The 16,587-nt window shown below is 39.6% G+C and overlaps 1 protein-coding gene across 2 annotated transcripts in view; it reads right to left on the bottom strand.

The window, feature by feature from the left end:
* The window catches only part of diaph3 (diaphanous-related formin 3), a 287,316-nt gene that overhangs the window by 250,502 nt on the left and 20,227 nt on the right, over window positions 1-16,587 (bottom strand). For both annotated transcript variants that reach the window (XM_047808135.1, XM_047808138.1), the window contains exons 3-5: window positions 14,707-14,739; window positions 9,784-9,954; window positions 4,173-4,277 (exon numbers count right to left, since the gene is read on the bottom strand). In XM_047808135.1, the coding sequence (XP_047664091.1) occupies window positions 4,173-4,277; window positions 9,784-9,954; window positions 14,707-14,739 (309 nt within the window). The remainder of the gene's footprint in view (window positions 1-4,172; window positions 4,278-9,783; window positions 9,955-14,706; window positions 14,740-16,587) is intronic.

The raw sequence follows: 16,587 nt of genomic DNA, 5'->3' as shown, positions 1-16,587 counted from the left end.
TTATAAAATGACCTACAGGTGTAACAGGTGCAAATTATTAGAACCCCAAGAGCAGATCGCAAAACGATTAAAGGAAAACCCTAAAATATCATCAGGGGACCTACAGCAAGCTCCTGCTACAGTTGAATCTACAATCAGTAAGAGACTGAACAACCTTGTTATCATACTGTAGAAGGTATGAAGAAGGAAACATGTGTGCGATAAAGTGAGGTAAGTCGATTTATTTTTCCTCTATTAAGTTTCCCTCGGAACATAAAGTACTATGTACAAATGCAGATACCACTGTTTACAGTATCCCGTATCCCTGCACACTCATGATACAGATCACCATTAACAGAAATAGTCAGAACTCGTGTTCTCCTGTAGAGGAAAGCAAGGCTGACTAATGGATTAATGAGTGCATCAGTTTCACGCCTGAGGTAGGGTTGAGCGAGTCTGTGCACCCAGTGTGCATTCACTCATTAGATGTCCTGATCAGCCCACTATGAGTCAACTGTCCCTCTATTTTATCCCTGAACATTCAAGACTGCTTATTTATCCTTCTGCACCATGCCACGTTAAGACTAACTGGTATCAGGACATGTAAATGTTACATAATGCAGCATCTCGATGCTCTTCTCTCTCAGAAAGGCATTTTAAACACAAGCATCAACGAAGAAGAGGTGAAGATGAAGTGCTGTGAAGGACTGCATTGCTTACAAGGTGAATGTAAGGTAATTGTGCCTGGGTTCTGTTCTGTTAATTGCAAGGAGTATGTGAGCTTTATGTTGAGTGAGTGTGTGTGTGTGTGTGTGTGTGTGTGTGTGTGTGTGTGTGTGTGTGTGTGTGCGCGTGTGTGTGTGTGTGTGAGAGAGAGAGTGTGAGAGAGAGTGAGAGAGAGAGCGCACAAGAGAGAGCAAGAGAGAGACAGACACAGAGAGAGAGAGAGAGAGAGAGAGAGAGAGAGAGAGAGAGAGAGAGCGCAAGAGAGATCAAGAGAGAGAGACAGAGACACAGAGAGAGAGGGAGAGAGAGAGTGGGAGGTAGAGAGAGAGAGGTAGAGAGAGAGAGAGAGAGAGAGAGAGAGAGAGAGAGAGAGAGACAAGCAGAGAGACGGGGGGAGACAGAGCAAGAGAGAGAGACAGACAGACAGACAGACAGACAGACACACACACACAGAGAGACACGCGGAGAGGCACAGAGGGAGAGGGAGAGAGAGCAAGAGAAATCAAGAGAGAGAGAGAGGGAGAGGGACAGAGAGACAGACAGAGACACAAACAGACAGGCAGAGAGACAGAGGGGGGAGACAGAGCGAGAGAGAGAGAGAGAGCGAGAGCGAGAGAGAGAGAGAGCGAGAGAGAGCGAGCGAGCGAGCGAGCGAGAGAGAGAGAGAGAGAGAGAGAGGGAGGCCATGCCAGAATCTATAGTTTCAATCCCTGGATACAGAGACAGTAGATAGGACTTCAGTGTGAGGCAATTGTTCACCATGAACAAAGTCTTGAGTAAACAACCAGGGCAAAATGCCAAATAGAGGACATGTAGAAGTCTGACAGCAGAAAGAGAAAGTGGAGTGATAAAGATTGGGGCTATATACATCAAAATTCAGATAAACTGTCAGTCTACTAAGTAGACAAGTTCTGTAGAAAAGAGCCATGTTTAACAATTAATAGGGAACCTTATAAAATACTCCAAAGATGTCCAGGTTTGTCTGCAGGTCAGTCTTACTGTGTAATCCTCACGAAACCTACAGCTGATTTCCATTCTGTTATCATTTCAGCTTGAAATAAATCAATAAAGACAAATAAATAAATCTCTGAACCTATTTTAAGCAGCACATTTGAGCAGTTAGTATTACTCATTAAATATGCTGACTCTTTATATCCCCACTAATCCCTTGGTAAGCCTGCGGTCACTTGGGCTAACTCAATTAAATATTGAACGACCTTGTTTACCATTTTATACATAAGAATTTAAGACTTATTATTCACCAACATCTTATTTCCATCAGGATTGTCCAGGGTATGGCTCAGCACTCCAAAAGCACTCTGAACCCAGATAAAGTTTGACAAACATTTAAATTTGAGATCTCCCAGGACTCCAAACTAATTGAATTTACTGAGGAGTTTAAAGCATGGCACTATAATTAAACTCTCCCTCTCTTGTTTCTGCTCTCTCTCTATTCTGCAGATGAACACATGAGCAAGCGACAAGGGCGATAAATTGGAAAATTCATTTTAGTTGTGAGAGGGGAAAAAAATGGCGATTCATGCCATTCATCTACCTCTTCATGCTCTGCGTATAGATTTTCTGCTCAGTGGAGTACGGTCATACAGTGGTGGAACAAGCAGATTTGTTTTACATGCTAGATTAAAATTCACACAGGCTTATCGTTCTGCATTTACTTTAAAGAAAAGAGGAACGGCGTCCTGGGCGACCTGTTTTTTTTTTCTTACCACAACAATTTCTCAGTGCGGTCTACCTAAGTGCCAGGAGCAGTCTGCTTAATTGCAAAGGCACACAACAAGCTTTGCTGCTTACCTCAGGACGATGAAGCATGCAATTAGTGGTGTAACATCTTTAGGCCTTTAACATTAAGCATCAAGGTAAAAGGTTAACGTTCTGGTCCAGTCAAGCCAGGGGGTTTCTGCAGACCTATATCCCCCCCCACCCCCACCACCACCCAACAGACCGAAACTGAATTTCTGTTAACAATAAATAAACAAAATGACATTGGGTGCCAGAATAAAAATTAAGTGCCACTCAACAAAAATTCGAAAGGTTACCCAGCAGGAAACAAGCAGCCATGTGTCTGTACAGGAGTGCTGTTAGCTGTGTGTCTGTACAGGAGCGCTGTTAGTCGTGTGTCTGTACAGGAGCGCTGTTAGCCCTCAGATCTTTTAAAACCTTATTCTTTGTGAATACTTGGTCCCGTATTATTATTATTTCTGAGTATCAGGGTTATATATCTCAAAAAAAAAAAAAACTTGTAATACAAGCTCAAGGTAAAAGCTTATCTAGTAGCTGCATAAAGAGCCATTATCACTGCGAACGTTATCACAGCACCGACGTAAACAGAAATGTTAAGACGATGCACTAGACTGTCCAAAATTATTGTGGTGAGATTATTTAATAAACATAAATCCAACCAGGGCTCAGAGTTCTTTTATTTCATTCCATTTTCTGTATATAATTATCTTAATAATAATTAAGATAAGACCACAGTGCAATGTAACATCTGAACAGTAACAAGCGACAGTAAGCTATGTATGCTGTATACGATCAGAAGACCCTTCACCAGATTGGTTAACAGTGAGCAAGCAAACCTGGCCGCTGCGTCTCTCAACACACACTGATCTAAATAGTTGTTTCAGGCTATGCCTGAGCTCCTGGTTGAAAATGAACATTACATTTGATGCTGTTTTTATTAATCTCTCACAAAATCTTCAGTCCAGCTTGGTCTGGCCAGCTTCCAAAACACAGGCTGAGATGGTCAAGCTGGTGGCTTTGTAGACTGTTATGTTCCAGTTTCCTCACTACTTAAATTAATTAACAGTTTCTTGAGACTTTCTAATTGCCCTACTGTTTTAATTACTTGTTTATGATGTTGCCGTTTTAGCGCCAAATTATATAATTTCTTTCCATCGACCGAGAGTGAAAGCATTTATCTGTTAATTTAAAAAAAAAAACAGGTAGTGCTAATGTCTCTCACAGGCCACTTTATTGGGAACACCTTTAACTTCATATCAATGCAATAATCAGACAGCCAGTCATGTGGCAGTAGAACAACACACAAGTGCAGAACTCTGACAATGAAATACTTTGTCAAATTGGCTGGTTCAAGTATTTCAGAAACTGCTATTTTCATATGCAATCAAATTGTATATACACAAATGTGTATTTTTTTTTTTCAAACAAAAATAAAAAATAGAGGGCGTGAGGCACTTTTTTACCACCGCGTTAAGCAGAAAATCATCTCAGTATGCAAACACGCTGAACCTTGGGGCGTCTTACCTTACAACCGGTGTACTGTATGTCGTCTGTATAGTCTGTTGTGTTAGCCTCTTTGTACCAGCGATGAATGTTCGTGTGACAAATAAACATCTGAGTCTTGTATTAAGAGTATAACTATTTAAACACTATAAGTGCATGTGTAGTGTGTGTTATGTGTAGTGTGTGTTATTTGACAGACTTACAGTTTTAGCTGCTGTGACAATATACTGAAGGACCATCTCTCTCTTTGTGCTCAGGTCCTTCTCTCTGAGTGGAGCTCTCTTCTCTTCATTCAAGTTCATATCCTCCTAAATAGGCACAGCACGAGTGGGAAGAAAAGTTTAAATGTCGAGTACTTTGAGACAAAAAATAATGTGTTCAACAGTTCAAAGTAAATATTGGATATTAACATTTATTAACTAAGATCTGCGTAATGAGCACAAGTGGTGGCAAGTCACACAAAACACCCACTAATTGTTAGACCTGTTGTATTACAGTCAGCAACGTTAATTAAATATACAGATTTTTTTGTACCTTTAATGTAAAGACCTAACCACTCAAAACACTTGTTTTTCTCGCCTACGTTCCTCCATAAGATGCAGCTTCGACACCTGCCAAGAGGCAACGTGATAAAAAGGCGGATGAAAACAATGAAAGCGAGAGAGAAAATAATGCGATGAAAGCTCTGTCTCTAAAGCAGCGATCAAAGCCAAAGCCCTGCTGATGATAATAGCAAGAATCAAAGAAAACCTGATGAAACTTCACTACCTGCTGCAGCCTCTTAAAATCTCTAATAGGAGGGAAAAAAATGAAAATCATTAAGAGACACCAAAAATAAAAATCTACGCTTGTCATGTCACAAATGCTACTCAGGCCAAACTTAATTGATCAAATAACTTTGAAAACAACATTAAAACACTTCTGGAGATTTTCTTAATAGTAATTACTGGGGAATAATAATAGAATGGCACAAAACCAAGTCTTTATTTAAGGTTTAAATTTACAGGAAGGCAATTTTATTGCATGAAGACTGCATAACAGTCTCCACCAGCTTCTAGTCCTGCAGTTATTATCTGACTCCACTTTTATTTTCTGACACCAATTTATGGGTAAGACTTTCTCTCTGCACTTAGCCAACACGCACTAGTGACAGAGAGAAACCGTGCGTCCGTAGGACTTCGCCGACACAGTTGGGAAGTAAAAGGAACTGCACAGAATATCACAAGCACCAACAATGTACAAAAAGATATTTCAAAATAATGTTTAATTCTCTTAACTAGATTTCTGGCCCATCATCATAATCATTTATTTCTCTTTATGATAAATGATTTATGGAAAGCAGTTCAGGTTGGATGTGGGCTTGAGGCTGGATGGCTAATGGAGTCCGTCAGCGTGACGCATTGGGAAAGACCACGGTTATTGCATTTGGCCCTGTTACAATGCCTGGCCTCTTCATGAGAAGCAACCCTTAGCATGCAAGTCAAGTAGCTTTCCTTGTCAAATCAAAATATATATTTTCTCTGCAGTACACATTCTCCAGGACTGTGATGATACATGAACAAAAGTCATGACCTACAGTAAGGAGTGAAAGTAAATTGTCCAGCCACATAAAGTGCATCTGTACAACGTGGTGCAAACGGTGCGAGACAAAACACTAAGACTTGACACAAAACAGCACCAACCAGTGTGCATACTGTATACTGTACAGTATGTTGTGCAAAAATATAGGAACAAGACAGTTCTGTTTAAAAATGTCGACATTTTATGTAATAGCAGCAGTTTGATGAAGTATTGTAATGAGTTGTGCAAAACAGCATCTAAACAGTTTAATATGGTGGTGCTGTAGACATGGATGTAAACTGGGTGAGTGTGTATTTGGTGCAGATCAGTGGAGGACTCACAGTGGAGTGTAAGAATATTGTATATATATATTGTATTAATATTGTATATAAGAATGTTTTTTATATTGTATATAAGAATATATAATATTGTATATAAGAATATTGTATATAAGAATATTGTATATTCCCCCCCCCCCCCCCCCCCAAGTCATTCTCAACTTCTCTAATTGTAGCTAAGCATCAGAATATAGATCAGGGCTGTGATTGGACAGTGATTGCATTTCAGTGTGCTATGACAAACACATGATGAAAGTGATACAGCTGGGATTTCACTTTTCACTACATTTACTTTTGACAGGAGGTCAGCATTTAATTCGCAAATGCAGAAATTCCCAAACTTCCAAGAACAACGTGAGCAGCCACAAAGTAATTAATGCTCTACAGTGTGTTCAGGACAAAGTCACGTGGTAGTGTTTTCTCCGCACAATTTTATGTGCCTGAGAAGACAGAAGGGGCTTCACATTTTGGTGTTTTGGAATAAAAGTTGCGTCCTAACAAAGTGTTCATAATGAGACCTAAACAGGGACATTTACCATCATCTTATAGCCAAGTGATTCCACTGACTTGTTAGAAAAGACTTTAACTTTAACCAGCTTCAGTTTCAAAGCAGACTGAAAATCACTGAAAGTCTTTCACAGATGTTGAGTTTCTGAGCGCAGTGAACACAAACACAACAGTACACAGACATCGAGGAGAAACACTTCAATACCTGTTTTAATGTGTATTTAACACATTTATAATACAGACTAAATGCGCGTATTCATAAGCGTAAACAAAGAGGCGCTTTTAAAAAGCATTCAGGCACCACAAATGACCAGCATTAGCATTTTGTTGCAACGCTCTTGTGAGCAGTTCCAGCTGTGAGATGTCTGTAGTATGAGATAATTAGCTTGTTGTGCAATTTGGTTTAGTTTTGCCCCATTTGTCTTAGCAAATTTTCTCTAAATCCCCCAATGTTAAATGGGTACCTCTGATAGACCCCCAGAAATTTTCAATGGCAGACTCAGGAGTCAGGAGATTGATGAGATCATGCAAGGCCACGATTGAATTTTTGTGTCTGTATGTTTGGGGTTGTTGTCTTGTTGACACGTTCATCCATCTCTTCACCCCAGATTGGGTTTCTTGGCCGATGAGATTTCGTTCTCCTGTAACGCCACAGTAGCGTTTACAGAGAAGCTCCATATCGTGATGCTCCCACCACCGTGCTTCACTGTTTTTTACAGTGTTCATGGGATCATTCTCACATCCCTTCTTTCTTCAAACATGAAGAGCTGACAGTTCTATTTTTGTATGCAAAATCTATCGTGTCAGTACTTTTTTCTTCTCTTTTCTTTTTTAGCAGAGGAGTTATGCATGGCGTGTAGGAACGTGATGGCTGTGGAGCACTTCATTACTTGTTCCCTGTGTGACTCTTGTTCCTGCGGCTTTCAGGTCATCCTGCAACAACCTGGACTGGATGAATGCATTAAATAACAAAAAGAAGAACCCAGAATTTTGATCTAAGCACAAACATTGATGACTTCACTGGATAAACAACATGAGCTGTGGTCTGTGAAGGTATGACGCAGCGAACAGAAAGAATTTGAAGGTTTACAGGCAAGGTAGTGTTTAAGAAATTGTCCAGAAATCTTATTTCATGATATGATTTTGTTTTACTGCATCCTGTTAAAAAGCAGTCTTTTTGTTCTCGTCCACAGGGAACCTACTGTTCTCTCTGCCATTTGCTGCAGAGGAGAAGAAAAAAAATACTGCTGCAGGCAGGCAACAAACGATTTATTGTCCGGCACCAACCGGAGGCAAGGTGGATACTAATAACAGAAAAACTGGCAAGCCAATGGGCTTTTGCTCCTGCTTTAATTAGAGAGAAAAAAGTAAAATATATATATAAATATATAAATAAATGCTTTAACTACAGTCATAGTTATCCTAATTCTGTAGGACTGGACTTACATGCAATTACACAACTGCAATGTTGGACATTACACATTACCCCATTAATATTTACCGCAGTAAACTAGGTCCTCTCATGATAATGACAGAGGGCTAAACAATTTATTTATTTGTTTATTACTTAGCTTCAACATGCAACCTTTCATGGGAATTAGCAGCACATTTCTTTATTGTGGGCTGCATGGAAACTCCAACAGTGTGGAACAAACTTTACTAACAATGAACACGGTGTTATTCACTCTGGCATCGTTTCCATTAGTGTCCTAACCCTATGACTTTACTATCCCACGAGTGCGAGATGTCACGACCAACATTTCGACAAAGTGCTGGTTAGGTAAAGAGGAATCTCGTCCAGTTGTAACTAGAGTGAAGTGATTTCACAACAAGTAGTAAACAAGCAAGAGAAGAGGCACCTTATTTATTAGATGACCGTGACTTAATCGATCGTTATGTTCCTTATTAGTCATAACGTTCTGGGAGAAAAGGTTGACATTACTCTCCCTCTACTGTCAATCAGGGAGAGAAACACTAATCAAAACACTTAACATTCCTCAGACTCCTTGATAAATTAAGCTATTTGTCATAAAACCCAGTGTTATGTGTAAAACATTTCACCACAATCAATCCCATGCACTTTCCTCTGAACAAGTGGATTTATCGACATCTCAGATCAGAAGAAACTACAGGAATTAATAACAAAAATAAACGCTAATCTTAAGCACAAAGCATTTTTCACTAGCTTGCAATACCGCTAAAATTACTGTATCTTTTGATGAAAATATGAAGCCTTTCACTCTCCCACTCTGCTTTAAGACATGATTAAATGACATGATTAATCAACACCCTGGTTAATTCGGTGTTGCGTTTACCCTGCATGGCCAAATATATGTGGACACCTGACCGCCGAAAATCCCATTCTAAAACCATGGGATTTAGTATTGATTTGTTCTTCCTTTCCTGTTATAATAAGCTCTGTTCTTCTGGGAAGTCCTTGCACTAGATGTCAGAGTGTGGCTGTTGGCATTTGTGTTCATTCAGCTACAAGAGCACAAGAGGTTGTGCACTGAAGTCCTGCAAATCTGGTCATCCCGGAGGTGTTCAGTGGAGTTGGGGTCAGGTCTCTGTGCGGGCCATTTGAGTTCTTCCACACTAACCTCAACACACCGTGTCTTCATGGAGCTGGCTTCGTGCACTTCAGTGAAGAGAAAAATGTACCACTACTGCATACGAAGACATTCTGTACAACTGTATGCTTCCAACATTTTAGGAAATGTTGGGCAGAAAAAAAAACATGTATGGTGGGCAGTTGTCCACAAACTTTTGGCAATATTGCCTATATGACGACTAAGTTTCGTTGAGAACAGAGGATTAAAATTCACATTTACAAGGCAAAAATCAGCATACTATGAAATGTGGTTAAAGGTAGTCAGTTAAAGCACAAAGGAAAAAAAACTCTCTCTCCATTTCACAATCCTCGAACTAGTTCATCTGGGTGATGGTTTTATGAAGGAGTTGGAGTTGAACTTTGCTGAAACCTGGCAACCCTGTATACCATTGAAAGCCAGAGTTGCTGTTTAATTAGCTTTTTGGTTCATTATATCCTGCTAATTGTCTAAAATAATTATGCCATTACTCTGATTAATGTTTCCATCAATTAAAAATGGAAGTCATAACATTCAGGAAACCCTTATTTTTGTACTGAAATTGCTTCATATCGAAAAACACCAACATATTGTATCAAATTTTAATGTTGTTTAACATTACAGCCCAGAAATGTGGAAATCTTGGATGCCCCAGGACAGCGAACCTTTCACGTCCTATCACAGCTTTACCAGGGTTCAGAGGTACCGATCTGCTTGTTTACATGTTTTGTCACCACTGGGTAGAGCACAAACTGTAGTCAGCATTAGCATGGACAACACAATGACCTCAACTTAGATTTGTACAAGGCTTCCAAACTTACCATCATTTTCTCAAAGAGAGCCAGAATTTCCTTCTCTGAAGTGATCCTGGAGGACAGGTCCTCAAACTCACAGGAGGTGGACCACTCATAGGAGGACTGCCTGTTCATGTGGGAAAGGTGCGTTCTCTCCTTCTTACTGCCTGGGATACGAATACTTGCAAATCGATCTCGCTGGGTAAAAAAAAAAGGGAAAACCAAGAGATGTCAAATATTACTTGTAACAATAAAGGAGAATTTTTTAGCTCATAACATGAAATGAGTGAAATTCTAGGTGTGTAACAATACAGTCAAGATAAAACGTGATTTGCCTCTCTACATTACTACGATAGAAAAGAGGTGTTATTTGTGTAGTAACAGCGTTTAGCTCAGGAGTTATTGACTCGGGAAACTCCAACCTGTGAATATGTGGCCGACTTCCTGCTCCTTCAGTTCTCTCCAGTGCTGGAAAGCTGATCCTATATTAACACGTCCTACTTCTTGCCTTATCGTAAGTCTTTATTCTCTTTCTTTCTTTGTTTTTATCCTCCTTGTCAATGTCAAAACCGCTTTCTGCTAATGTCACACATGCACACTGAACACTCTCTCCACCCATATCGACAAGACACGCCCCTTTCTGCTCATTGGCTACACGTTTGTTTTGTTTGTCGTCCCGACTCGTTTCTCAAACAACGGAGACCTCACCTTTAATAGAATGCTGATTTCTACAATGTGAACAGCACATTTCTGCAGTGTGATCCATTGTTACGCACCGTTGTTATGAAGCCGCTGCAAAGTTTAATTAAAGCTCCATGGTTAAAAAAAAAACGTGTCATAAGAATGAAATGGATGTCTAACACAGAGCCAGTGCATCTCAGAGTGGCTCCGTTTCCCTGGACTGATTTATACTGAGGGAAGACTCCCACTTGACAAAGATAATGATTTCCTAATTGAATTAGATTCGTCAGCAAGCTGTTTGCTCCCTTGGTCCCTAGTTGCACCTGCAGGGAAGTTAGATGTTATTCCCAGTGGGTGATTTATTTATTTATTTTGGGTGCAAAAAATCCTTATCTTTCTGAGAAGTTTATCCTCCAGAATATTTTTCCACAGAGTCCATCAACCGGCAATCAGCAATGTCACAGATGTAAAATTAATACGTTATATATGGAGAAGCATCATACAAAATTTCTGCAGTATTTACATAGCAATGCATAATGCAAGGGACGCGAGGCGACAGAATCGTCACTCTGGACAGCTTAATTTGGTTTGCAGCTGCCCTAAAACTCATATCACAGCTTTGACTGATGGTGAGGATCGGTTTAATCACACGGTTCTGTCCACGGAAAAGGACGGAGTATTTGCTATTCAGATCTCATTACCAGGGAACAGATAAATAAATAAATATGGAGAGCAGGCGCCTTGATAACAGAAGCAGGCATCAGAGCACCCGTAATACGGGCTGCTCAGAAAAGATGAAGTGCTTTTCAGGGCTGTTTAGGTGTTTGTACGTCTGTGGCTCACTCACCCACAATATCCTCCTCTTTCTTTCTCTGAAAGAGCCTTTGATGTTACTACTAATGGCTCCATTTCCTTTTATTCCTTCTATCCACTCCATCAGGCACCTCTTAAGTAATTCTGCCTGCACCTCTGAAACAAATCCACCATATTCAACCATCCAGTTCCATATTCCCCCAGAAAACCCTTCCATTACCACAGCACATCAAACACACCCTAGAAATCGTCACCCTTTACTCATCGAAAAACCATATCTAAGCTCATTTATTTATCACTCACACACACACAGACACACACACACACTTATACGACATACGTCTGTCCGACAACATAAGTGCCTGGTTCCACAGTGTGTTCCTGCTAGGCTGTCCACATAATAAAGCTGATTATCCTATTCCAGTGGCTACTCTCCCTCTGGCATTAAAAGTCTGTGTGAATCAATATCAACCCAAGACAAACAAAAACACATTTGCCGATCGATACCAGGAAAGAAACGCCACATATTACACAAAAAAAAACAAGAAAGATTTAGAACAAAGGAGAACAACAGAGAGCGAGGAATAATAAGAGACGGCTCAGTGGGTGTGGAATTAAAGAAAGGAAGATTTAAAGCGTAGTGCGCAAGAGTTGATACAGACAAAGAGTAGGAGCAAATGGAACATGAGACCGCACTGTGAATTACAAAGAGACAAAGAGAGGAATGAGGATGATTGCGTCGCCAAATTCCAGCGGATTACCAATTCACAACTTGATTAAGAATTCCATCGATAAGTGGTTTAAATGAACGGGTTTCTCAAAAGGCCCTCAAGAAACGTCTGTCCACTATGGCTGTTATTTTCAGTCGTTAAAAACAGGGCTGCTATGTACTTGAGAGGGGAAGTGTGTGTGTGTGTGTGTGTGTGTGTGTGTGTGTGTGTGTGTGTGTGTGTGTGTGTGTGTGTGTGTGTGTGTGTAGTATGTACATATATCACACCCTGCTGGGAATCCATGGGTTCTGGTCCCATTTGTCCCAGTGAAAATGTGAGTCACGTATTTCACGTCATATGTTACCTTATAATTTAGTTCACTACTCAAGTGGCTTAAAATAAGTGTAACCGTACGCAGAAGGCTTTTATGGTCACTTTCATTCCACATTTTTATGGGAGCTCATATCTGCATTTTAAATTTATTCTCTGGATTCATTTGATCTAAGCCCTTCAGTCTAGCTACAGCTATACCATGTTCCTGTAATAAAGAGACTGATGAGTCACTAGCTATTTGCCTATAAAAGTGTAACAAGTCTGAAATGCCCCGTTTTGACATTCGGATGCCCGAGAGCATCGTCATCCGTTAACACGCACACGAGTCGATTGAGAAGCTCTCCAGAAGTTGCATATTTCAATCTGGAGCTTTTTAACAATCTGTCGCTGAACCTTTATCCATCGCTGTCGTCAAGTCCTGTTTATTTGCTCCTATGCCAGAAAACACTTTTCAAGCATGACATATACACACATGATATATACACATGACATATATATACTGTTGAAAGTTAATAGTCAACTATTGTGTGCAAACATAAATTATTCATTTATAATGGATTAGCAAGCTGAAATAGCCGGCTGTTTAATTTCATTTTTATGCAAAGGCTAATTCCACTAATAACCTGCTAACTACTAATAACTTACTGCAGCGAGCCACAATGCACTGCACACCTGCTGCACTGCTAAAGAGACTAATTTAATGTTCTGTTTTTTTCTAACACAATTAAACTCATAGAAATCTTGTCGACTGATTGCAGACCGGCTTCGGTGCTAGCGTTCGACTTTAGATTTCCTCTGAACGGGTATTTAAGTTGTTCATGGTAATTTGTCAAGTCATATGACTTGACTCGAGTCAGACTTAAGTGGCAAATTTGAGACTTGCTTGACAAATATTAAAAGAAGACTCGACTTGACTTTGACTTGACATTCATGACTTGCACATGTGTGACTGGCTTATAAATTATTAAGCATTTACATTTAGTACTGTTTTATCTCTAATACTGATTTATTTGTTTAAAAATTAGTACACATTAGTATTTGGCAGAAGCACTTGTTGCTGGAGTAAAAGCTTTCTGTGTGTTATGGTAAGTTCCTACCAGCTCTGCTCTGTTTTTAGAGATTTTCCCCCGTTTGTCCTTGTAGACTCGCTCCAGGTTGGTTGGTTGTTGGCTGCTATATTTAAACAGTGTCACAGATTATCAGTAGGATTCAGATCTGGACATTGACTTGGCTAATATACACCTTATATTTTTAATTGCTAAGTTTTAACAATCCAATCTTTAGTAATTGATTGTTTTTTAGCGTATTCTCTTGTAAGATCTCTTGTATTTTGTGCCATACATTTTTCTTGTAGGTTTGACATAAAGCCCAAGTTTTGAGGATGTTTTCCCAAGAGAATGATGCTGCCACCACCACATCTCACTGACGGTGTTAATAATGGACTGGGTTACATTTCCACTGCACATACTGCTTTGAAAGTTGCCCAAATATAGTATTCTGGTTGTATCACACTAGAGAAAAATGTTGTTGTTTTTTCTAGCCATGATCCAGGGCTCTTGGAAAGGCTGTGTGATGCACCTTCAGTTCACTCTCAGCCAACGTCCTCAGAGACTCCTTCAGTCTTACTGCAGCTTCCTCACTATCTTGTACGCTTTTGAGGGACAGCCTCATCTTGTAGGTGCCTGGGTGGTCCTACGTCCTCACTACTGGTCCAACAGTGCTTGGAATACAGATCCTCTTAATTATTATTTAATAAACTTTACACCCTATTCCTAAGTTATTTTTTATCCTAAGCTTAGACTTTTCACCTTGAGTTTCAACTGGAATTTTCAGCTTTTAATTTGATTTGAAATGTCTACTGACTGATAACTCGTGCAAGTTTGCTGCCAATGGCTTCCTGAAACGGAGATAAATCATTTGAATCTCTTATCATTCATGAATTTTGATATATTGGTATAGCAAATAACATTAAAAACAGTGGGATGGCCCAACTATGGGCCTTATAAAATCTATTACAAGATTAAAACAAAAGCAAACACGGAGGATGTTTAGATGCGGTCTCGAGGTCAGTAATAATGCATGCTTTACAAGAGAACAGCGTTATTAAGAGGAATTTCTAATGTCAGTGGAAGAGCAAGGACAGTGAACGCTGGACAAAAGCCTGTTGCATGATTTTTAGACAAAAAGCTTTTCAGATCTGTGCAGCTGTTTCACTGCTTAAAAGAAAATAACATAATTAGCTACCAGGCTTTCGCATGTATTTATTTTACAGCAGAAATAAACAGCAGAGTTAGTAGTGAGAAGTCAGACTCCCAGAGATTGGGCTAATAAACAGGCATGGCTCATCAAAACAGAGGTAGCAGCATGATGTTAGTGAAAAGAGCATCAAAAATCACAAGAAAAAAGATCTTACCACATCATCAGTAAGGGTTCTGATGTTTAAGGGCTACAAACAGAGAAAAGAATGTGATTAGAATAGAAGAAACACCAGACCTTCATTTGTAAAACTGTTGTATGCTGAACGCAGTAGGAGAAATGATCTGATGTACAACATGACTTTTCAGATTTAAAGGATTACTGTTTTTTTCACAAACTCTGTAACCTGTGGAAGTACACAAAGCCACCCTGAACTCGATGAACACTGAAGTAGGTTAAATGAGGATGATGGTGTGTACAGGGACTGAATCTGATGTCAACCTGGTGCTTATGCTTCAGTACAGTGTAGCTGAAATGCTCATACAGTGGATATAAAAAGTCTACACACCCTTATAAAATTGCAGGTTTTTAAATCTAAAGACAGAAATAGCTAAAATGTCAGACATATTTTATACAATACAATTTTATACAATATTTATACAAAAAAAAGACCTATTTAATTATTGGGGGGGAAAAAACTTAGAAAACAGAACAGCTTGATTACACCCTCAAGCACTTTTACCTTTATTATAGCAAGTCTTTGTGAAAAAGTCTTTTTCTCACACATCTAGACTGGAATTTTATAGCACAAGTTCCTTCAGATTGAGATGCTCTGTATTGCCTTTGTGCCAAACATAACATTTAGAATTAAGTCCAAAGACAAATTAGACCATAACACATTTCCCTATATGATTTGGGGTGACAGTGAATCTTTAGACAGGTTTATCTTGCAACCTTACCCCACAGTCTCATGGTAACTTCCCAGATAAGTTACTGTCCTCCTCGGTGCCTTTGAACAATTAAGGGGCTTTTTATATCTGGTCACTTCCTGCGTTTTCTGTGACCCGATATCTACCGATATCTAAAAAGACCAGGTCTAAATGTCCTCCGAAACGTTTTGCAGACGGATATAAATCCGATGGTACAAACCCCTTCAGGAGGTGGTCTGGGACGCGTTTCAGATGAAACTGGACAGGTGTAAATGAATGTGGTTGTTCAAGTCACATACTTCAGCGCTATACTCCTCCCAAACGGAAGTACGTCACTCGCAGGTGATCTTTCACCCAGGCGTCTCGTCGGGTCTTAAAACGTGCTGCTGCCACCAGCAAACAGTAAACGATGTTTTTGTAGCATAAACGTAGTAACCAGTTTTAGTTTGTCTTCTTTTTGATCGCGTTCTGAAAACCACACACACCAAAATGCGTTCTGTTTCAATTACCCCGGAAATGAGGTCCAATATATTTAGGGCGGGAGTAGAAAGATTGGATCGATATCCGATTCGCCGAGACGCGTTTATGTGGCTTGATGTAAACGGTAACGTTTTAACAAATCAGATAACTATCGGATCAGAGACAACACATGAAGTGACAGGTGTAAAAAGGCCCTAAAAGTCTCACAGTGTTTTTGGCAGCTCGTTGTGGCACGTAGCTCTCGGTAGAATGCATCCCAAAACAATCAAGCCAACAGCTGATTCTGATCTGGTTTTAATCAGAATGGCATTAATTGATGGCAGGTGTATGTCATTTACCTACAGGCCTCGTTGTGACCGTGATTGTTTAACTCTGAGGACAGTTCTTATAAAATGGTCTGCAGAAGGATGCAACCAGAACGATGTGTTGTAGGATATTTAATGAAACATTTTTATAATTAATAATTTTTTTTTCTCCTGGATTTTTGTTTGTTTGAAAATCATATTAAGTATCTAACAAGTCTGACATTTATGTTGTTATTTCTGTTGTTGTCTTTTAAAAACCTGTAATTCTATAATGGTGTGTAGACCTTTTCCTATCTACTGTATGTGTGTGTGTAAGAGGAGTCTCATCCCTGAGCTGATGGAACGTTGTACACAAATATAACATACATTTCACTTATTTGCTTA

This window comes from Tachysurus fulvidraco, chromosome 2, assembly GCF_022655615.1.
Source record: "Tachysurus fulvidraco isolate hzauxx_2018 chromosome 2, HZAU_PFXX_2.0, whole genome shotgun sequence".
Classification (NCBI taxonomy): domain Eukaryota; kingdom Metazoa; phylum Chordata; class Actinopteri; order Siluriformes; family Bagridae; genus Tachysurus; species Tachysurus fulvidraco.
Note: the sequence above shows the minus strand (reverse complement) of the source record. Positions and strands in the feature narration are given on the sequence as shown.